Source organism: Aquarana catesbeiana, linkage group LG03 (genome assembly GCF_042186555.1).
Source record: "Aquarana catesbeiana isolate 2022-GZ linkage group LG03, ASM4218655v1, whole genome shotgun sequence".
NCBI classification, from domain to species: Eukaryota; Metazoa; Chordata; class Amphibia; order Anura; family Ranidae; genus Aquarana; species Aquarana catesbeiana.
In genome coordinates this window covers 12,005,810-12,029,204 of record NC_133326.1, presented here as the reverse complement: position 1 = coordinate 12,029,204, position 23,395 = coordinate 12,005,810, and the positions used below count along the sequence as shown (strand labels likewise).

General features: G+C 46.2%; 1 protein-coding gene across 3 annotated transcripts in view; it reads right to left on the bottom strand.

The window, feature by feature from the left end:
- Nucleotides 1-551: 551 nt before the first annotated feature.
- Nucleotides 552-23,395, bottom strand: part of ITGA11 (integrin subunit alpha 11) — a 253,778-nt gene continuing 230,934 nt past the window's right edge. For all 3 annotated transcript variants that reach the window (XM_073618273.1, XM_073618274.1, XM_073618276.1), the window contains 6 exons: nt 21,779-21,889; nt 21,529-21,615; nt 13,411-13,521; nt 8,230-8,325; nt 4,277-4,390; nt 552-1,303 (listed from right to left, as the gene is read on the bottom strand). In XM_073618273.1, the coding sequence (XP_073474374.1) occupies nt 1,181-1,303; nt 4,277-4,390; nt 8,230-8,325; nt 13,411-13,521; nt 21,529-21,615; nt 21,779-21,889 (642 nt within the window). In that variant the 3' untranslated portion in view covers nt 552-1,180. The remainder of the gene's footprint in view (nt 1,304-4,276; nt 4,391-8,229; nt 8,326-13,410; nt 13,522-21,528; nt 21,616-21,778; nt 21,890-23,395) is intronic.

Sequence of the window (23,395 nt, the reverse complement as noted above, 5' to 3'; positions counted from 1 at the left end):
CTTTCCTTTATTTCTATCTGGTGATCTGGCCAATAAGTCTGTTGTTTTTCAAAAGCACAAGCTGTTCTGCAGATGTATCAGTTTACATGGATGAGACAAACCATTTGCCACTGACAGGGGTGCTTACAACGATCCACTTTTTTATTCATGTAAAACCCTTATCCCAAAAAGAACAAAACTGCTGTAACTGAATATAAAGTATTAGCTGGAGTTTGACTTTAATCTGTTAGTGTATTTAAAATTGATAGTACATTTAACCTCCCTTCTCCCCAGAATGACAATACTGCTGTCCAAGAAGGTGCCTCCTGTTCTCCTTCATCCAGATTGGGGGAGCTCTAATACATGAGGTGTGTTACTGGCCAGATCACCAGGTGAAAACAGAGGAGAAAAAAAAAGACTAAAGAAAAGAAAACTAATGCAGCCACCACATATAATGATTGGTAAGCTGCAATATATTAAATTTTTCGGTTTAATAACGCTTTTAAGGATGAGTATGGCGCTATAAAATGGATACATATTTACAAGCCTCTCCCTCTTCCTTTGTAAAAATTTGCTATTTTGTATTCTTATTCCAAAATTTCTCTCATCTTTAAAAGCCCCTCCCCCGATTTTTTTTTCCTTTAGAAATATCCGGGGTAAAAGGATGAACTCAATCAAAGAAAAAAAAAACCCCTAAAAACATCAAACCAAAGAAAATTGCACAGGCCACCGTGTCTTTGTAAATACAAACATCCAGAAACAACTTTATCCGATCCCACCAAACGCGTTGCGTCATCCTCTTCCCCGGCCAGGTTACAGTGGCATGCTAATATTTAAACCAATAAAAAAAAAAAAATCCAACAACTAAAAAACACAAGGAATGATTTTCAGAACACAGAGTTCAGGGACACGGATATTGGTCTCCACCGATCGGTGGTGACGAAGTTGGTTGATCCCTGAGCAGAACCTGTCAGAGCATTTTTACAAGTTCAGTTCTTTTGGCTGAAAGTTCAGCGAACGTCCGATCAATAATGATAGAAATAAATAGAGGCCAAGGGGTGGAAGTGGGGGCTCGTTCATCCTGATCCCTGAGGTAGCGTCTGCTGGTGAAGTCAGAGCTACCGGCTCAGTCTTGTGCAAGAAGGCATCTGTCCATTTGTCTTCTATCATCAGATCTCCAGCCAGCTTCTCCCTCTGGCCCCTATAGGTTTGAATATATAGGCACGTGTGCGGGCTGCGGCTGACCGCCCAGCTTTCCTCGACTCACTCTAGAAACTTTATCTTCTTCCTCTCTCTCGTGGTGACTGCGTTTAAAGAATCCCAACTGTAAAACCAGGTAAAGGACAAGCCATTACTAGACAAAACCAGGGTAAAAGTCAACTATAACGAGCTGCTGGAACAGGGGGTCCTATGAAACTGCATGGCTAAAATGAATGGTATTAGGCTATTTTCTCTTCCAGGTTGAATGTTCTCTTTGCAATATGGCCACTAGATGGAGCTAAAGAACACAGTACATATTGAACATCAGCTCCAATCTAGTGGCCATAATTGCAGTATTTTACGAATTCTTCTATTCTGTATTAATGAAACAACATTCAACCTGGAGAGAGAATACCCACATTTATTTTTATTTATTACAGGTATTTATATAGTGCCAACCATTGACAGTGCTTTATAGCATTTTACATATATTGTACATTGGCATCAGTCCCTGTCCTCTATGAGCTTATAGTCACTATCTCACAAAAATTATGTTATTAGGCTATTTTTTTCTCCAGGTTGAATGTTATCTTGCAACATGGCCACTAGATGAAGCTGCTGACCACAGTAAAAATGAAAATCAGCTTCATCTAGTGGCCATAATGCAGTATTTTACTAATTGTCTCTATTCTGTATCAATGAAAAACATTCAACCTGGAGAGAAAACTGCATGTGTATTCATTCTGTGAAAATGGATGCTAAAACGAATGGTATAAGACTATTTTCTCTCCAGGTTGAATGTTTTCTTGCAATATGGCCACTAAGAGCTGATGACCACAGTAAACAATGAACATCAGCTCCATCTAGTGGACATAGTGCAGTATTTTACTAATTGACTCTATTCTGTATTAAGGAAAAACATTCAACCTGGAGAGAAAACTGCATGTATATTCGTTCTGCGAAAATGAAGGCTAAAACCAATGGTATTAGGCTATTTTCTTTCTAGGTTGATTTGATTATAGCCGTATTAGTGCAATTGTGACAGAGAAGATTGAGTACTGTCCATGATACTTTTTTTATTTGCACTAACATACAATTTTTCAGGACAAGCTTTTGGGGTATGTCCCCTTCTTCAAGGTCCAAGCAGTACTGCTTGGACCTTGAAGAAGGGGACATACCCCGAAAGCTTGTCCAGATTCTTTTTTTTTTTTCTTTAATTAGATACACCTTTAAATATTGGACTTCATCACTATTTTAGGTTCAATGAAAGAGACTGGGGGGGGGGGGGGGATAAAAAAAAAAAATAGGATAAAAAGAAGATATCCAAATACTTAATAATAAACATCATAAAAAGGTGCATGGTTATAATCCATGTATATCACCAGCATTCATGTCCCTTGCTAAGGAGGATCAGGACATGGTGGATTCCCACAGATATCATTGTCATTGTCACTATTTTAGGTGACTTAGAAGAGTTGCCTCCATTGAATGACCCGGAATACACATATGAGTCCTGACACTGTTAACCACATGCCGACCAGCGCACGACGATATACGTCGGCACAATGGCACGGTTGGCCAAATGGGCGTGCAGGTACGTTCCCTTTAAATCGCGGCATTGTGGGCGCGTGTACTCCGTGACCGTGCCCGCGGGTCCCGCAGACTCGATGTCCGCCGGGAGCCCGCAATCGTGTCACGGAGCAGCAGAATGGGAAGATGCCTATGTAAACAAGGAATTTCCCTGTTCTGTTTAGTGACATAACAGAGATCTACTGCTCCCTGTCATCGGGATTGGTGATCTCTGTCATGTTGTACTAAGCCCCCCCCCCACAGTTAGAATCACTCCCTAGGACACACTTAACCCCTTGTTCGCCCCCTAGTGTTTAACCCCTTCACTGCCAGTGTCATTTAGACAGTAATCAGTGCATTTTTATAGCACTGATCACTGTATAAATGACAGTGGTCCCAAAATAGTGTTAAAAGTGTCCGATGTGTCCGCCATAATGTCGCAGTCATGATAAAAATTGCAGATCGCCGCCATTACTAATAAAAAAATGTATATAATAAAAATGCCATAAAACTATCCCCTATTTTGTAAGTTTTGCGCAAACCAATCAATATCCGCTTATTGCAAATTTTTTTTTTTTTTTTTACCAAAAATATGTAGAAGAATACATATCGGCCTAAACTGAGAAAGAAATTAGTTTTTAATATATATATTTTTGGGGATATTTATTATAGCAAAAAGTAAAAAATATTGCTTTTTTTCAAAATTGTCGCTCTTTTTTTGTTTATAGCGCAAAAAATAAAAACCGCAGAGGTGATCAAATACCACCAAAAGAAAGCTCTATTTGTGGGAAAAGAAGGACATCAATTTTGTTTGGGTGCAACGCCGCACGACCCCGTAATTGTCAGTTAAAGCGACGCAGCGCCGAATCGCAAAAAGTGCTCTGGTCAGGAAGAGGGGTAAATCCTCTCGGGGGCTGAAGTGGTTAAAGAGAAACTTCAACTTTTTTTGAGAAAAAAAAAAAAAAAAAAAACATTCCCCTGGGTGATCAATGTACATAGATGTTTGTATCACCTTGTCCTGTGCGGACTGATTCTGAATGGGAGGATCTGGTTCATTATAATCACCTGATGTTCACCTCAGAGTTCTGATAAGGGATGCAGACACTGCAACTTTCCTTTAGAAGCATTTAACCCTTGGGGAGTATTTCACCAAAAATTCCTGTTGCGGGGGATGCCTAAAATCTGACTTCTGGGTCAAATCAGTGAGCCAATCACACAAGCAGGAAATTACATTTCTAGGGGGGGGGGGGGGGCGTTCTGTATACCATCTGTGTACAGAGCGCCTCCTGGTTGCCATGTGGAATTGAATTTTACAGAAAATTACAGCTGCTGCGGATTGAAAAGGAAAGGTCGTTTTTATTCACATTTAATTAAAATTTAATCTAAATTAAATTAATAAAATTATAACACGGCTTGTGTAGCAAATGTATGGGCTATATTATTTTCCTTATGCTATACTGTGTGTATGTATATATTAGATATATATATATATATATATATATACACACATAAATAAACTGTACTTTACCTTCCAAAGGGCCAGCACTAGGAGAGCCAACAGCAACAGCCCACCTACTGTACTGCTGATGATAATCCATATAGGAACTTCCCAATCTTCCTGCTTGGAAATTTCCAGTACAATCTGTAGATTAAACAAAAATAAAAAATGTACATTTGTGGATAATACTACTGTATATAATAAAAAACGCTCAGCATAAAATCATAAAACAAAAAAAAAAACACCCAATACTGACATTTGGCCATTAGGTGTCAGCAGAGTTCTGCGTTATGCAATATTGCATCTTGTCTACATAGTAATAAAAGTTTAGTTATAAATAATAATTTCTAATTATCAATACATGTAAAATACATTTTACGTTTTTGGTTGTAACGTGACAAAATGTGGAAAATTTCAAGAGGTAAGAATACTTTTTCAAGGCACTGTATAACATAATAATTATCCATAAAGACATGGATGAGCGAGTTTGGGGTGGAGGAACTTGACTGGCCCGCACAGAGTCCTGACCTCAACCGAAAGAACACTTTAGGGATGAATTAGAGCGGAGACTGCGAGCCAGGCCTTCTCGTCCAACATCAGTGCCTGACCTCACAAATGCTCTTCTGGAAGAATGGTCAAACATTCCCATAGACACACTCCTAAACCTTGTGGACGGCCTTCCCAGAAGAGTTGAAGCTGTTATATCTGCAAAGGGCGGAGCCAACTCAATATTGAACCCTACGGACTAAGACTGGGATGCCATTAAAGTTCATGTGTGTGTAAAGGCAGGCGTCCCAATACTTTTGGTAATATAGTGTATATTCCCAAATGCCCCGATCGCACGTCACGATTTAAAATCATGGGCAGAATTGCTGCAAAATGTGTGAGGCACATTTGGGTGCTTTTATCCTTCAATCGCACCCCAAAAAAGGAGCAGGGGCTTCTTTTCGGGTGATAAATGCGCATCAGGCCAGTCCCTTCATGTGCAACACGCAGAATCATGTGACAATTGCGCTTTGAAAATTGTGTAGTGGAAACGCCCATTCCCGCTACGCGATATGTGAGTGGGGCATAAATGGTTTTTTTTGGACCCTATTCAATAGTTTTTAATCAAACAAAACTTTTATTGAAAAGTCAGTAACTATTACAATAATCCCTTTTCAGTTGTTACAATACGTATTGTAGTTACATTGTTACATTGTTAGTCAAATTGAAAAAAGACAACACAAGTCCATCTAGTTCAACACACAGAGAAAAAAGAAATCAATAGAAAACCTCCATATACACAATCAGGGGCGGACTGACAACTCATGGGGCCCCCTGTGTCCCCGCCCACACTCAAGCCACACCTGCACAGGGAGACACGGGGGCGGGGGAGAGAGCACACAGGGAGACACGGGGGGGGGGGGGGGAGAGCACACAGGGAGACATTGTGGGGGGGGAGCACACAGGGAGACATTGTGGGGGGGGGAGCACACAGGGAGACATTGTGGGGGGGGAGCACACAGGGAGACATTGTGGGGGGGGGGGGGGAGAGCACACAGGGAGACATTGTGGGGGGGGGGAGCACACAGGGAGACATTGTGGGGGGGGGGAGAGCACACAGGGAGACATTGTGGGGGGGGGAGCACACAGGGAGACATTGTGGGGGGGGGGAGCACACAGGGAGACACTGTGGGGGGAGAGAGGAGAGCACACAGGGGGACACTGTGGGGGAGGGAGCACATAGGGAGACACCGGGGGGGGGCACAAAGTTGACACTGCGGGGGGAGAGAGTACACAGGGGGACACGGGTGGGGGGGAGAGCACACAGGGGGACACTGGTGGGGGGGGAGAGCACACAGGGGGACACTGCGGGGGGAGAGAGTACACAGGGGGACACGGGTGGGGGGGAGAGCACACAGGGGGACACTGTGGGGGGGGGAAGGAACACAGGGGGACACTGTGGGGGGGGATAGCACACAGGGGGACACTGTGGGGGGGGAGAGAGCACACAGGGGGACACTGTGGGGGGGGTAGAACACAGGGGGACACTATGGGGAGGGGGAGAGCACACAGGGGGACACTGTGGGGGAGAGCACACAGGGGGTCACTGTGGGGGGGCACACAGGGGGACACTGTGGGGGAGAGAGCGCACAGGGGTCACTGTTGGGGGAGCACACAGGGGGACGCTGTGGGGGGGGGCACACAGGGGGACGCTGTGGGGGGGGCACACTGGGGGACACTGTGGGGGGGGCACACCGGGGGACACTGTGGGGGGGGCACACCGGGGGACACTGTGGGGGGAGCACACCGGGGGACACTGTGGGGGGAGCACACCGGGGGACACTGTGGGGGGAGAGAGCACACAGGGGGACACTGTGGGGGGGGGAAGGAACACAGGGGGACACTGTGAGGGGGGGATAGCACACAGGGGGACACTGTGGGGGGAGAGAGCACACAGGGGGACACTGTGGGGGGGCACACTGGGGGGGGGCACACAGGGGGACACTGGGGGGGGCACACAGGGGGACACTGGGGGGGGCACACAGGGGGATACTGGGGGGAGAGAGCACACAGGGGGACACTGGGGGGGGGCACACAGGGGGACACTGGGGGGGGGCACACAGGGGGACACTGGGGGGGGGGCACACAGGGGGATACTGGGGGGAGAGAGCACACAGGGGGACACTGGGGGGAGAGAGCACACAGGGGGATACTGGGGGGAGAGAGCACACAGGGGGACACTGTGGGGGGAGAGCACCCAGGGGGACACTGTGGGGGGAGAGAGAACATGGGGGGACACTGTGGGGGGTGGAGAGAGCACACGGGGGGACACTGTTGGGGGAGAGTACACAGGGGGACACTGGGGGGGGAGAGAGCACACAGGGGGACACTGTGGGGGGAGAGAGTACACAGGGGGACACTGTGGGGGGAGAGAGCACACGGGGGGACACTGTGGAGGGAGAGAGTACACAGGGGGACACTGGGGGTGGGGGAGAGCACACAGGGGGACACTGTGGGGGGAGAGCACACGGGGGGACACTGTGGGGGGAGAGAGTACACAGGGGGACACTGGGGGTGGGGGAGAGCACACAGGGGGACACTGTGGGGGGAGAGAGTACACAGGGGGACACTGTGGGGGGAGAGAGTACACAGGGGGACACTGTGGGGGGAGAGAGTACACAGGGGGACACTGTGGAGAGAGAGAGCACACAGGGGGACACTGGGGGTGGGGGAGAGCACACGGGGGGACACTGTGGAGGGAGAGAGCACACAGGGGGACACTGTGGGGGGAGAGAGCACACGGGGGGACACTGTGGAGGGAGAGAGTACACAGGGGGACACTGTGGGGGGAGAGAGTACACAGGGGGACACTGTGGGGGGAGAGAGTACACAGGGGGACACTGTGGAGGGAGAGAGCACACAGGGGGACACTGTGGGGGTGGGGGGACCAGGACAGTATCATGGGCCTTGCTGCGGTCCTGTTGGAGCCCGGGCCCCATACATCTGTACTGAGCCCTCCCTATGTTGGCGGCCCTGCTGTCTTTATACTCCAGTAAAAAAAAGCTTCACTCACCCGATGCCTGTAATAATACCGATTTCGGCGTGCTGCTCCCCGCCGGCCCCTCCTCTCTTCTCGTCCGTCCCAGGTGATGTCGCGTACAGTACAATTACCTGCGCTGGACGGGAGGGAAGGAGGGGCCTGCGGGGAGCAGTGCATCGTTAGCGGTATTATTACAGCCGCTTCAAGTGGCCTCTCATGGGGCTGGGCCTGGGCCCCTAATGGCTTCGGGCCGTCGGGCGGTGCCCGATGGGTCAGTCCGCTCCTGTACACAATCCTATACCCACAGTTGATCCAGAGGAAGGCCAAAAAAAAAAAATGCCCCAATAAAGCGTGACCCAATTACGATTTTTGGGATCCTCTTCTGTTAACACACAGAGCCTCAGCTGCTGTAATATGCAGTACAAATGAATGGTACTGAATGCGGAAATAGACTCACCTGGCGGGTTGGCCCCTCCTCCCGGAATATAAACGGACTCTGGAATTTCCGTTGTAATACAGCGATAGTCACCAGGTTCACGGAGCGGAATTTAATCTGCAAGTAAAAAGCAACGGCCATGAGAGAGTTTAACACTGGAAACACTTTTTGAAAGATAAAAAGTGCATTTTATATACAACTATAGAGATCAGATCAAAATGAGGGACAAGTGAGGAGGAAAGAGGGACAGAGGGACTTTGTTCCAAATCACGGACGGTCCCTCGTAATCAGGGACAGTTGGGAGCTATGGCCTATGTAAACAAGGCAGACCGCCATTCTGTCAGAGGGGAAGATGGGGATTTTGTGTTTCTGCTAAGCAGGAACACGGATCTCTGTCTTCCCCCCAGTCAAAGCACCTCCCCCCACACAGTTAGAAAGCACTCCCAGGGAACACATTCAACCCTTTAATCCCCCCTGATGCCAACACCTTCCCTGACAGTTTTATTTATACAGTGACAGTGCATTTTTTATTTAGCTGATTTTATACATAAAGGAATAGTAGTGGTAAAAAAATGCTCTTGTGGATTTAATTAACCTTCTATTTGTTTAATTCTCCTTTAACCACTTCTGGACCGCCGCACGCCGATATACGTCCTAAGTTTGAGGACGGATATTGTTGTTATGGCAGCAGCTAGCTACCATAACCCTGGTATCCTCTTCTTCAGCGGGCGGTCCGCTTTCAGATAAAAGCGGTCTCGGCTGCGGATTCGCCGCAAGATCATTTTTATCGGCGGCGGGGGAGGGGCACCTTCCCTCCCGCCGCACTCTGGTGCGATCGGATCCTTTCTCATGCTGGGTATGGAGACGAGTGAGGGGGAAGATGGCCGCCACCTGTCTCCATACCATTGCAGGGCAGAAGCGACGTCAAACCGTCACTTCCGCCCATAGCTCTTAAAGGGCCATTTTTTATTTTTTTAAATGACAATTGTTTTTTTTCTTCTTTATTGCATTTTAGTGTAAATATGACATCTCAGGTCTTTTTGACCCCCCAGATCTCATATTTAAGAGGTCCTGTCATGCTTTTTTTCTATTACAAGGGATGTTTACATTCCTTGTAATAGGAATAAAAGTGACACAATTATTTTAAAAAGAACAGTGTAAAAATAAAAAAATAAAAGGTAAAATAAATAAGAAAAAAAAAAATACATTTTTAAACGCGCCCCGTCCCGCCGAGCTCCCGTGCATAAGCGAACGCATAACGTGAGTAGCGCCCACATATGAAAACGGTGTTCAAACCACACATGTGAGGTATCGCCGCGATCGGTAGAGCGAGAGCAATAATTCTAGCCCTAGACCTCCTCTGTAACTCAAAACATGCAACCTGTAGAATTTTTTAAACGTCGCCTATGGAGATTTTTAAGGGTAATAGTTTGTCGCCATTCCGTGAGCGGGTGCAATTTGAGGCGTGACATGTTGGGTATCAATTTACTCGGCGTAACATTATCTTTCACAATATAAAAAAAAATTGGGCTAACTTTACTGTTGTCTTATTTTTTTATTCAAAAAAGTGTATTTTTTCCAAAAAAAGTGCGCTTGTAAGACCGCTGCGCAAATACGGTGTGACAGAAAGTATTGCAACGACCGCCATTTTATTCTCTAGGGTGTTAGAGAAAAAATGTATAATGTCTGGGGGTTCTAAGTAATTTTCTAGCAAAAAAAAAATGTTTTTAACTTGTAAACAACAAATCTCAAAAAAGAGGCTCGGTCCATAAGTGGTTAAGGGGGTGTGGCGAGGGGGCGTGTCCTATGCCTACATACATTTGTTAGTAGGTGTCCCTCATTCCCATCTCAAAATGTTGGGAGGTGTGCAATAGACAGGGGACGGGGGGTGTTTCCATGCCGCGGTCATGATGCTTTGCTTCATGTCTACCCAACCTGTAGCGATTAGTGAGTGAAAAGCCCACCAAATGCAATACATTGAGGCAAATGGGGAAGTGCAGCAAATGCAGTGCATGCAGTTTCAGCCTGTTTGTCGGTAAAAATGGGGTTAAAACAGGCAGTGATGAGGCGTCACATCACTTCTGCACTGCCTGCCGTTAGCCTCTTAAGGGCGATCTGAGCGCAGAGCAAAGGTAGATTTTGAGGCACATCTAAATCTACTCTAAGGATGAGCCAATGGTTTGGTCTAAACTTAGGTTTGGACCGAACTTTGGCTGTTAAGGCGCTCAGACGAACACCCTAACTCTTGCCCATTTGGCTCGGTGTTTGTTGGGACCCGAACATAATATAGAAGCAGTGTCTCATCCAGCGCCCTGGGCAAAGATGCCAAACTGTGCACCCCCCCATTCATGATGTGCAAGTTTAGGGGATCCTACGCCCAGCAGTCACTTGGGGGGGTGCAAACAAACTGAAAAATTCTGGAAAAAAAACCCATCAATCGCAGCCACTGTGCCCATCAAACCTAGCCACTGTGCCCATCAAATGCTGCCACTGTGCCCATCTTATGCAGCCACTGTGCCCATCAAATGCTGCCACTGTGCCCCATCAAATGCAGCCACTGTGCCCCATCAAATGCAGCCACTGTGCCCATCAAATGCAGCCTCACTGAGTCTCATACTTACTTACCGTACAGGCAGCTCCGCTTGGGCCGTGCGTTCCACGGAGTTGCCGACGTCACTTCCAGTTTCCCGTTAGAATAGGGAAACCGGAAGTAACCTCTTACCTTGAACAACAAAGCTCCCACCCATAGTAATACTACGGGTGGACGCTGTTCGGCGCTTTGGAATGTGCCACAAAGCAGGTCCAAAGCATAGTGCACTGTGTCTGGTGCCCGAACACAGTGCACTTAACATTTTTTTCAAATTTTTTTTTGTGTGACTGCTGGGGGGGGGGGGGGAGGGGGCAGCGCTATGGACGGGCCGCCACTGCCTGTCAGCCTTGTAACAGAAGGCGTCCCATCTCTACAGTAAACCACTGCGCTCAGGGCAGGCGCCCCTCTCGCCCACCCCTTGTCCCGACCCTGTATAGAAGCCATTTCTTTATATGACAACTTCATATATATATAGAATACTTCCTCTATACATGACTGCTTCTCGCTGTCAACTGTTTCTAACAGATGCCCCTATAGCAGTGTTTCTCAACTCCAGTCATCAAGGCACCCCGACAGGTCATGTTTTCAGGATTTCCCCTTCAGATGAAGACGGCTGTGGTAATTACTAAGGCAGTGAAACAGATCAAATCACCTGTGCAAAATAATGGAAAGCCTGAAAACATGACCTGTTGGAGCGCCTTGAGGACCGGAGTTGCCCTATAGGGGTAGAGCTACACCTGACTAATGCTGGCAGGCTGTGGCAGGATGTGAGAAAATCCTTTCCTGAGTCAGAGGGGATCGTGTAGGAATCGGGGGGATCTGTAAACAGATGCACACATGCTTCAAAAATAGCAAGAGTAGTCCACCCAGAGAACGCTCATTATTGGTGTATCTAGATGTAGAGTGAACCAACCAAATTCATTAATCTGTCTTTTGCTCATCTACTCACATTCACTATTTGTTTTTAAAGGGGAATGTAACAATTGGGTGATAAAAAAATTTCATCAGATTCATATGGCCACCCAGGACAGTGTTAACCGAGGTAAGCGTGCAGTCACGCTCTTAGAGCCCTTTCACACCGGTCCGCCCATAGCGTCGGCGGTAAAATGCCGCTATTTTTAGCGGCGTTTTACCGTCGGATTAGCGGCACATTTCGGCCACTAGCGGGGGGCGCTTTTACCCCCCGCTAGTGGCCGAGAAAGGGTTAAAACCGCCCGCAATGCGCCACAATAGCGGCGTTTTGCCGGCGGTATCCCAGCGCTTGATTTCAATGGGGAGCAGCGGTGGAGGAACGGTAAACACACCTCTCCTTCACCGCTCGAAGGAAGCTGCTGGCAGGACTTTTTTTCCTGTCCTGCCAGCGCAGCGCTCCGGTGTGAAAGCCCTCGGGCTTTCACACTGGAGACAATGCTGCAGCTGTTTGAGGGCGGATTGCAGGCACTATTTTTAACGCTATAGCGCTTGCAAAACGCCCTCGGCGTGAAAGGGGTCTTAGGTGGCTATACAGTAAGTGTTTTGGTTCTCTATATGATCGTGGTAATCGCATGATGGATGGTAGACATGTGCAATTCGTTTAGTTCCAAATTCATTTTATAACAATTTTTTTGACAAATTAGTTAATTCCAAAATTTTCGAATTTAGAATTTTTCCATTTCCGAATTTCCGAAATTTCCGAATTTCAGAATTTCAAATTTTCAAATTTTCGAATTTCCGAAAATTCAGAAATTCGCAAATTCGGAATTCGGAATTTCAGAAATTCGGAATTCGGAAAATAGAAATTTCGGAAATTGAAAAATTCAAAATTTCGTAAGTTCAAAAATTCGAAATTCGGAAATTTGAAATGCGGAAATTTGAAAATTTGGAATTTCGGAAATTTGAAATTTTGGAAATTTGAAAATCCGAAAATAATGAAAATATGAAAATTCAAAGGAATGAAAATCCGAAAATGCAAAAACCCGAAAATCTGAAATAACTAACTAATAATAACTATTATGTTATAGGTTTTCGAATTTCCGAATTTTCAAATTTCCGAATTTCGAATTTCCGAATTTTGAAATTCTGATTTTCCGAAAACTCGAAAATCTGAAAAAAAGAAAGAAAATCAGTAAAATTCTAAATAATAACTAACTAATAATAACTAACTATTAAATTATAGGTATTGGAATTTCCTTTCAAATTTGGCCGTTAGTGAACGTAACGAATACGAATTTATCAGAAGTTACGAATTTTCTGAAATAATTTTCAGATTTTAGAATTTTTTAATTTTCGAATCTCTGAATTTCGAAAATCCAAAAATTCTGAAATTCAGAATTCGAAATTCGGAAATCCAAAAATTCAGAAATTTGGAAATCCAAAAATTCGGAAATCTGAAAATTCGAAAACCCGAAAATCTGAAATTCCGAAATCTGAAAATTCGAAATTCGAAAATTTGAAAATTCGAAAATTCGAAAATTCGAATTTTCGTATTTCCGAATTTCCGAATTTTAGAAATTTTCAAATTTCCGTAAAAAGCAAAAAAACGAATGAACTGAAACTGAAAACAAACACATTTTTTGTCAGTGCACATGTCTAATGGATGGTCACACCCTCTTCACACATCTGACATTCCTTACCGCTTGGAATGTTCTGCTCCACAATCTCCCATGGAGGGTGAGTGTTGCTTCCTGATTGGACGCCAGGCTCATAGTGCAATCAATGGATACAACATCCGAGTTACTGTGATTCTGAAATAAATAATATGTTAATGTGCAATTTTTGCCAAAACATTGCTACATCTTTTACATTTTGGACCCCCCAATGGTAAAAATTGTCACTAAGCCTCCCATTCACACGGGGCAATGCTGCAGACTCACTGTGAATCGCTGTGTGGGCAGCGGCCGGGCCGCGGTTGGCAAGCAATCATTAGGTGATAGGAGAGAAGAGACACGGCACAAAACCTGCAGAGTGTAGTAAGTCAAATCCAGAGAATGTGTTAAAAAAAATAGTGAAAAAATGCACTCACAGGGGTTAAAGTGACAGATGAATGGTGGAATACCGCAAGCTCATTGCACAGCGAGGAAGCCAGAAATCTCTGATAGGGACTCATGTAGCCCCAGAACTGCTGTGTAAGGACAAGTACAAGCTAGGGTCCACCCTCCTCTGATGTCACCCTTGAAGATGAGCAGTAGGTTGCGTTTCAAGGTATCTCACCTCTTCCTCAGCCCAGGTTTTCTTTGGGGCATGCTGGCAGGCAGTTTCGCCTACTGAACATGATATGGCCTACTCTTTTTGTCATGTTGCAGAGCAACGTGCATGTGCGTGGGGCCTACTCGGTGACCATTTGTCAGGAGGACCCAGATCTGAACCAACAACCTCTGCTGTGTCTGCCAGTATCTCTTCTTGCTGAGCCACCTGAGATGCTCAACAGCTCCCTCCCTGATTCCTTAGACAATCTTGCCTTGAACCTTGTTTCTGGTGAACCTTTAACTCTTTGCTCCTCCCATGAACTTCCTATTTCAGCCATACCTTTGCACTTCCTGCTTGCCAGATTATTGTGCGCTCTTCGGCCAATATCTCGCTCTTGTCAATCCTGCTACCATCAGTATCTTCTCTACCACCCGTTACCAACCTTCAGCTTGTTCCCAACCTGTAACCACTTGTTACTGACCTTTGGCTTGTTTACTGACTACGCTTCTGCTTGATCTCTAACTGCTATGTCTGCTACTGGACCCCGGCTTGCTCACCCCCTGGTGGAATGTGTAAAAAATTGCTGCGTTAAACCACTCATCTCCTGGTGGGGAGATCCTGAGGACCGCGACCCGGTACTAACATTCAGCAAAACCCATCTCCACCATCAGGAGTTCTGGTGAATACCGGTTAGTGCTTAGACCCCGCACCTCGGGTGAGCCTGTGTCATCTGCCAGGGTGAACTGCGTGTGTACTCATCCCACTGGTCAGTGGGAGCCTCTCTACTGCTACAGCTACTGGTCCCCGAGCCCAACCTATGACCGTGACACCATTTCAGGTCTGATAAGCGACTGAGGTCTGTAAAATACATGGCCTCAATTGCTTGGTTTTACTTACAAAGACTATGTGAAAGAGGCCTAGCACACCTAAGTTTATAGACTGGTTGAGGACCTAGTGATATTCCTGAAGCTTTGGAAGTTGCTATCAAATAGCACTTAATAATATAAACTAGACTGGTAGTACTTGGAGTGTTGGTGTGTTAGCCGCCGTCCTACGCTGACAAGGAGCGATTACTGCAAAAGGGCCAAAGGAAGGCTGGAATGTTGGCACACCAACTGATTAACTACTGGTGTGGATTTCAGTCAGTAAGAAGGGTATGGGAAGCTAGTTAAAGATAGTTTTCTATTTAACATTAATTTAGTTTATTCAGCATGAAATGGAGCTTACTTATGCATCATGAGGCTGTATATTCTGCAATTTTTACATTTTGGTAAACTCATTCAATGAATCCAAGCTCTGCAAGCTGAGATAGTATGCATTGATGCATTCACACAATGTCACAGTAACCATGAGATGTAACAAAGTTCAGGAATATTCCTTTATCCCATTGTTTTGCATATCTATGTACACTACAAACTGTATGATTGAATCAGTTCTGATATCGTTGTTTTACTAACCTGACAAAGTTGAAAACAAAAAGCTGCGCTTAGGACACTAAATTAGGTGTGCTGCCTCCCTTAAAAGAGCTTCCTATAAGGATTCTCTGTGAACTAATATATGTATAAACAAGGGTTGTGGCGCTTCCTATGGGGTACTGGATGGGAGGGGTGTTAGTAATGTACACGTGTGGTTCTCTCAATGAACCCCAATACAGGTACCTGGTATCTACCAGGGACAAACTATGTTACCGTACGGGTATGTATGTCTATGGTTAGATACACACACATACATCCATATACACCCGCTTATATCAACAAAAATAATAATAATAATAATTCTGAAGATGGTTCATTCAGACCTAATTAAAAGAGGTGTGGGCTGGTTCATTCAGACCTAATTACAAGGGGTGTGGGCTAGAGCCCCTGTGGCTGTGATACATATGCCACCACTAGGTGATCATGTGTGTGTAACCTTATAATTGCTCTACTGCAAAAATAATCCAAAATAATCCAAAGTAATCCAAACACTCTGCTCCCGTGCAAAGTGAACATACATAAATGAGCATACATAAAAAATGTGTTACCCAAACATTACATATAATAATCAAATGAACATAAATGTGATCAAATTAAGTGCAAAGGAGACCAGTAATTAGTGATAGTCCAAAAAATAAACTTGTTCAAATCCAGTGTTCCAAACAATTTCGTGACTTGGGTGCTCTCGGGTAATTCCTGTGACTTTAGTGCTCCCCCTTCAGATCCCCACTCACCAGATGCAACAGCCCCGTAACGGGGCAACCAGCATGAGATGTCTCTTTCACGATCTCTTTTCCACGCTGATCTGGCGGACTTTGCAGGATGGTATCCGTTGGTTATCCCAATAGATTCCCAGACCCGGGTATGCAGGTGGCCTTCTAATAGGTAGAATGTTCACAAGGGCTCCCTCATGGAAAGGAAAAATAAGAAGCTTCCATGGTGTAATATGTAAAAGGCTTTATTCAAAAAACTCCATCAACAAGCAGCGGAGTAATTAGGCAAAATAAAGTACATAGACCATAAAAATATATAAAAATATATAAAATATAAAAAAACTACTCAGACCGAAGCCTGAGAACAGACCCGTAGCAAGGTGGAAAGCGCGCACCGCTAAGAGGAGCTGTGTACGCTCTGCTTGCGTTCCAGCTAGGGCTCGTGTCCGGAAGCGGTATGCGCTCCACCTGCGTGTCAGCTAGGGTCCGTAACCGGAAGTGACGTAGCGTGCGTGGCGTCGTTGTACGCGTTTCGTCATAGACGTCTTCAGCAACGTTGCTGAAGACGTCTATGACGAAACGCGTACAACGACGCCACGCACGCTACGTCACTTCCGGTTACGGACCCTAGCTGACACGCAGGTGGAGCGCATACCGCTTCCGGACACGAGCCCTAGCTGGAACGCAAGCAGAGCGTACACAGCTCCTCTTAGCGGTGCGCGCTTTCCACCTTGCTACGGGTCTGTTCTCAGGCTTCGGTCTGAGTAGTTTTTTTATATTTTATATATTTTTATATATTTTTATGGTCTATGTACTTTATTTTGCCTAATTACTCCGCTGCTTGTTGATGGAGTTTTTTGAATAAAGCCTTTTACATATTACACCATGGAAGCTTCTTATTTTTCCTTTCCATGAGGGAGCCCTTGTGAACATTCTACCTATTAGAAGGCCACCTGCATACCCGGGTCTGGGAATCTATTGGGATAACCAACGGATACCATCCTGCAAAGTCCGCCAGATCAGCGTGGAAAAGAGATCGTGAAAGAGACATCTCATGCTGGTTGCCCCGTTACGGGGCTGTTGCATCTGGTGAGTGGGGATCTGAAGGGGGAGCACTAAAGTCACAGGAATTACCCGAGAGCACCCAAGTCACGAAATTGTTTGGAACACTGGATTTGAACAAGTTTATTTTTTGGACTATCACTAATTACTGGTCTCCTTTGCACTTAATTTGATCACATTTATGTTCATTTGATTATTATATGTAATGTTTGGGTAACACATTTTTTATGTATGCTCATTTATGTATGTTCACTTTGCACGGGAGCAGAGTGTTTGGATTACTTTGGATTATTTTGGATTATTTTTGCAGTAGAGCAATTATAAGGTTACACACACATGATCACCTAGTGGTGGCATATGTATCACAGCCACAGGGGCTCTAGCCCACACCCCTTGTAATTAGGTCTGAATGAACCAGCCCACACCTCTTTTAATTAGGTCTGAATGAACCATCTTCAGAATTATTATTATTATTATTTTTGTTGATATAAGCGGGTGTATATGGATGTATGTGTGTGTATCTAACCATAGACATACATACCCGTACGGTAACATAGTTTGTCCCTGGTAGATACCAGGTACCTGTATTGGGGTTCATTGAGAGAACCACACGTGTACATTACTAACACCCCTCCCATCCAGTACCCCATAGGAAGCGCCACAACCCTTGTTTATACATATATTACTAACCTGACAGCTTATTGTTCTAAATAGGAAACCTTCATTTTGTTTGCAAATATTAACAATTCTAACTACCAGCAAGAATAAGTCCTTACATTTAAAGAGCACCTGTCATTTCAGATCCATCATGGCAGCGCCTGTTAGCGGGCATCCCCTCACCTACTGCCTCCACCTCCCTCACTTTGTTGTGTCACTGCCGCATCACCAGCCGTCCCATTAAAGTGAATGGAACTGTCGGTGAGTCAACAGCGGGTCAGAGGAGGAGCCAACAGCGGGTCAGAGGAGGAGTCAACAGCGAGTCAGAGGAGGAGCCAACAGCGGGTCAGAGGAGGAGCCAACAGCAGGTCAGAGGAGGAGCAAAAAGCGGGTCAGAGGAGGAGCCGACAGCGGGTAAGAGGAGGAGTCAACAGCGGGTCAGAGGAGGAGCCAACAGCGGGTCAGAGGAGGAGCCAACAGCGGGGTCAGAGGAGGAGTCCACAGCGGGGTCAGAGGAGGAGCCAACAGCGGGTAAGAGGAGGAGTCAACAGCGGGTCAGAGGAGGAGGCAACAGCGGGTCAGAGGAGAAGTCAACAGCGGGTCAGAGGAGGAGCCAACAGCGGGTCAGAGGAGGAGCCAACAGCGGGTCAGAGGAGGAGCCAACAGCGGGTCAGAGGAGGAGCCACTGCGGGACAGAGATAACAGTTGCTCTTTAAAAATGATGATTTAAATCAAATCCACCCTGACTACGGGCAGGGGTGTTTTCTGAAAGGAGGGGGCCTGTGTGCAAGATCATAAAATGGGCCCTCATGCCTGATTAAAAGAAAGTACGGTGTGTGTAGCGCACCATGGCAAAAATGATGTGTAGTTTTTATTGCACTGAATATTAGTTTAAAGGTATACAGAGTTCATGGGTTCATTAGTAGGTGACTCGGAGAGTTGAGGGGTCAGGGTAATTGACAAAGAGTCAGTAGTAAGTGATGCAGAGTTCAGGGGTAGGGAGGCAGAGTTTGAGACACGGCAGAGTTTTGGGATCAGTAAGAAGGGACACAGAGGTCAGTATGAAGAAAGCAGAGGTCAATATGAAGAAACACAGAGTTCAGGGGTCAGTAGGAAGAGATGCAGAATTTGGGGATCAGCAAGAAGGGACACAGAATTCAGGGTTCTATAGTAAGTGATGCAGAGATCAGTAGGAAGAGACCCAAAGTTCATGGGAAGGGAGGCAGAGTTCAGGGGGAAGGGGCAAAGAGTTCAGGGGTCAGTATAAAGGGATGCAGAGTTCAGGGGTCAGTAGTGATACAGAGTATGGGGATCAGTAGGAAGAGCTGGAAAATTCAGGGGTCATTAGGAAGGGATGCAGAGTTCATAGGAAGGGACACAGAGTTCGGGGATCAGTAGGAAGGGACACAGGGTTCAGGGGGCAGTGGGAAGGGAAGCAAAGTCCAGGTGTCAGTAGTGAGTGATGCAGAGTTCAGGAAGTAGGAATCAGGGGTCAGTAGGAAAGGGATACAGAGTTCAGGGTTTAGTAGGAAGGGACACAAAGTTCAGAGGTCAGTAGGAAGAGATGCAGAGTTCAGAGGTCAGTAGGAAGGGACACAGATTTCAGGGGTCAGTAGGAAGGGATGTAGAGTTCAGAGGTCAGTAGGAAGGGATGCAGAGTTCAGAGGTCAGTAGGAAGGGATGCAGAGTTCAGGAGATAATAGGAAGGCATTCAAAGTTCATAGGAAGGGAAGCAAAGTTCGGGGATCAGTAGAAAGGGACACAAAGTTCAGAGGTCAGTAGGAAGGGATGCAGAGTTCAGAGGTCAGTAGGAAGGGATGCAGAGTTCAGAGGTCAGTAGAAAGGGATGTAGAGTTCAGAGGTCAGTAGGAAGGGATGCAGAGTTCAGAGGTCAGTAGGAAGGGATGCAGAGTTCAGGAGATAATAGGAAGGCATTCAAAGTTCATAGGAAGGGAAGCAAAGTTCGGGGATCAGTAGGAAGGGACACAAAGTTCGGGGATCAGTAGAAAGGGACACAAAGTTCGGGGATCAGTAGGAAGGGACACAAAGTTCAGAGGTCAGTAGGAAGGGATGCAGAGTTCAGGAGATAATAGGAAGGCATTCAAAGTTCATAGGAAGGGAAGCAAAGTTCGGGGATCAGTAGGAAGGGACACAAAGTTCGGGGATCAGTAGAAAGGGACACAAATTTCGGGGATCAGTAGGAAGGGACACAAAGTTCAGAGGTCAGTAGGAAGGGATGCAGAGTTCAGGGGTCAGTAGGAAGGGATGCAGAGTTCAGGGGTCAGTGGGAAAGGGTGTGGAATTCAGGGGATAATAGGAAGGCATTCAAAGTTCATAGGAAGGGACACAGAGTTCAGGAATCAATGGGAAGGCCAGCAAAGTTCAGGCATCAGTAGTAAGTGATGCAGAGTTCTGGGATCAGTAGGAAGGTACACAGAGTTCAGAGGTCAGTAGGAAGGGAGAGCAGATTTCAGGGGTCAGTAGAAAGGGATGGAGAGTTTGGGGATCAGTAGTAAGTGATGCAGAGTTGGGGGATCAGTAGGAAGGGATGTAGAGTTCAGGGGTCAGTAGGTAAGGGATGGAGAGTTCAGGGGTCAGTAGGTAAGGGATGTAGAGTTCAGGGGTCAGTAGGTAAGGGATGTAGAGTTCAGGGGTCAGTAGGTAAGGGATGTAGAGTTCAGGGGTCAGTAGGTAAGGGATGGAGAGTTCAGGGGTCAGTAGGTAAGGGATGGAGAGTTCAGGGGTCAGTAGGAAAGGATGGAGAGTTCAGGGGTCAGTAGGAAAGGATGGAGAGTTCAAGGGTAAGTAGTATGTGAATCTCTATTCCACAGTACAGACACACAGCCCTCTCCTGCACAGCTTACCACCATCCCTGGCCTCATTGTGGTTGCTTCCTCAGCACAGGCTCTCTACCTCCTTTCCCTGGGTCCAGTAGGTGGGGCTAGCGGGGCTAACGAGGCTGTGATTTGCCTTAGCAGAGGCTAATCACAGTCCTCCTCCCCCCTGGAAACAGAGACCCGCCCCCTGCAGACCGGCAACAGAATCTTTGCTGCAGGTGTGAGTGACAACAGCATTGTGCAATGTGTGAAGGCACAGTGGGCCCCCAAACTTGGGGTCCATGGGCACAGCACACATTTCACCCATAGAGGATACACCACTATCTCTGGGATAAGTAAATAATATCTAAATACATTTGTCATGTGTATTCTCCTTGGTGAGCTTTGTGTGTTTCTTCCACATCTGTGCAGTAATCCAGTGTGAGACTTCCTGAAATAAAGACCACTCACTGCTGCTCTCTCTCTCTGTGTGCAGGGTGACTGGTCTTGTCTCCGCCCCTTCCTGTAGTTTTCTGTAGTGGGTGAAGCCTGCTGGGTCCCTCCCACAGCTCTGCTCTTTGCTCTGGCTATGTGAAGCCCGATGATGTTGTCAGTGCTACTTTCATATGGGAATGTCTAGGTTTGCAAAAGCATTCGTTTCACACAAACTGGATTTATACTCTTTGTGGTTATTTAGGAATATATATAAATTAAAGTTTTTTGTGCCTGGAGTTCACCTTTTAAAGATTCACGCTCCCCAGGATAAAGGAATAATGAATGGTATTTAATAACTTCAGTGTCAGATTCCCACCCCCTTCCCATCGCAGGTCTATATAAGTTACCAGCTGAGGTATGTGGCTGATGTCCTCCTCCGACGGCCTCCTGCGGTAATCTGTGCTATTTCCCCAAATGTTACAGCTTTCATTCCCCTGGAACAGAAGAAGTCATTAGTATTATAGGAGAGACTGTTAGTTGTGATTGGCCACAGCTGATCACATGGCACAGATTGGCTGTGATTGGCCCAGTCTTTACCATGTGATCACTGTGACCAATCACAGCTAGTTCGTCCAATAATATGGTTAGATGAAGTACCTGGTCATTGGTCAACTGTTGTAGGAGGAGCAGACGATTACCACCGCGGGTCGCCACCGGAATGGTGATCTTCACTGTGACATCCTCAGGGAAGAAGCCCAGATTCTGTATCTGTAAAACACACACAAAGGTTTACTGCAGATCCAGAGAGCATTTTTGTAATGATGTAATAATGCCTCCTACATGTGGGCTCCTGAGGCTGCACAGCCTAAATTCCCTAAAGCCTAAGTGCATGCGAAAATAGAAAAATTAAAATTGTCCGTCCGTTCGCTATTCTCTCTTTCCTGCTTATGTCCCAGTGTCATGAGTCCAGTGGCGGCCCCTCCATTAGGGGCGCCCGGGCGCCGCCCCCTCTCTCCACGCCACCCCCTATATGTATAATGGATAGATTCACGCATAGCATGAATCTATCCATGGCCGCCACCCCCACCCTCTATTCATGCGTCTAGCCCCTTTCAGGAATTTCATTGCTATATGGAAGCACCTTGCTGAATGAAATCGATTCATTCAGTTTGTTTTGTTGTGATTGGCCACAGCTGATCACATGGCACAGATGGGCTGTGATTGGCCCAGTCTGTACCATGTGATCACTGTGATCAATCACAGCTAGCAACACAATTGTACACAATGGACGGCTTGAAAGGAAGCCATCCATTGTGTACAACTGTCATGTGACCTGCTGTGATTGGTTACAGCTGTCACATGGTACCGACAGTGGACCAGTACAGTGATCAGTCATTGGCTGTGTCCAGTGGACGCAGCCGGTGACAGATTGCGCCTCTGTGCGGCCCCACGATCCGGGAGGACATCATATGCTGTCCACCCGGATTGACAAGAGGCCAATGCCGGCGTTATCCTACCATAGGCTTGGCAGGAACCAGTTAAAATACCTCCCAAAATTTTTTTTTACCCCCCCCCCACCCCCACATACACACCCATAAATACTCACATTGTGGGGGCGCCTATGCAGGAAAACCTTCATTGTGATACACATGCATAGCTCCCAACTGTCCCTGATATTGAGGGACTGTCCCTGATTTGGAGCGATGTCCCTCTGTCCCTCATTCCTCCTCATTTGTCCCTCATTTTGGTCTGGTCTATATAGTTGTATATAAAATGCACTTTTTATCTTTCAAAAAAGTGTTTCCCGGTGCTAAACCTTTCATCTGCTTTCTAAATTGCTGCATTTGTACATTTTAAAAGCCAATATAAAGGAATAGTAGTGGTAAAAAAAAAAGCCCTTTTGGATCTATTTAACGTTTTTTTTTGGTTAATTCTCCTTTAAGGGGGTGTGGCAGGGGGCGTGTCCTATGCCTACATACATTTGCTAGTAGGTGTCCCTCATTCCCATCTCAAAATTTTGGGAGGTATGCACATGTTATATGTCACCGTGAACGCCAGAGGGAGAGCCATATTTCTAGGCCCATTATTTATGGTTAACTCAAAACTGATGACCTGTATGAGCTTTTAAACTGTTGCCTATGGAAAAGCTAGGCCACCAAAGTTCGCTGCTGTTTCACAGGTACGTGCATATTTAAGCCTTGACATGTTGGGTATCTATTTACTCAGCGCAACCTCTTCTTTTATATTTTACCAAAAAGTTGAGCAATATATTGT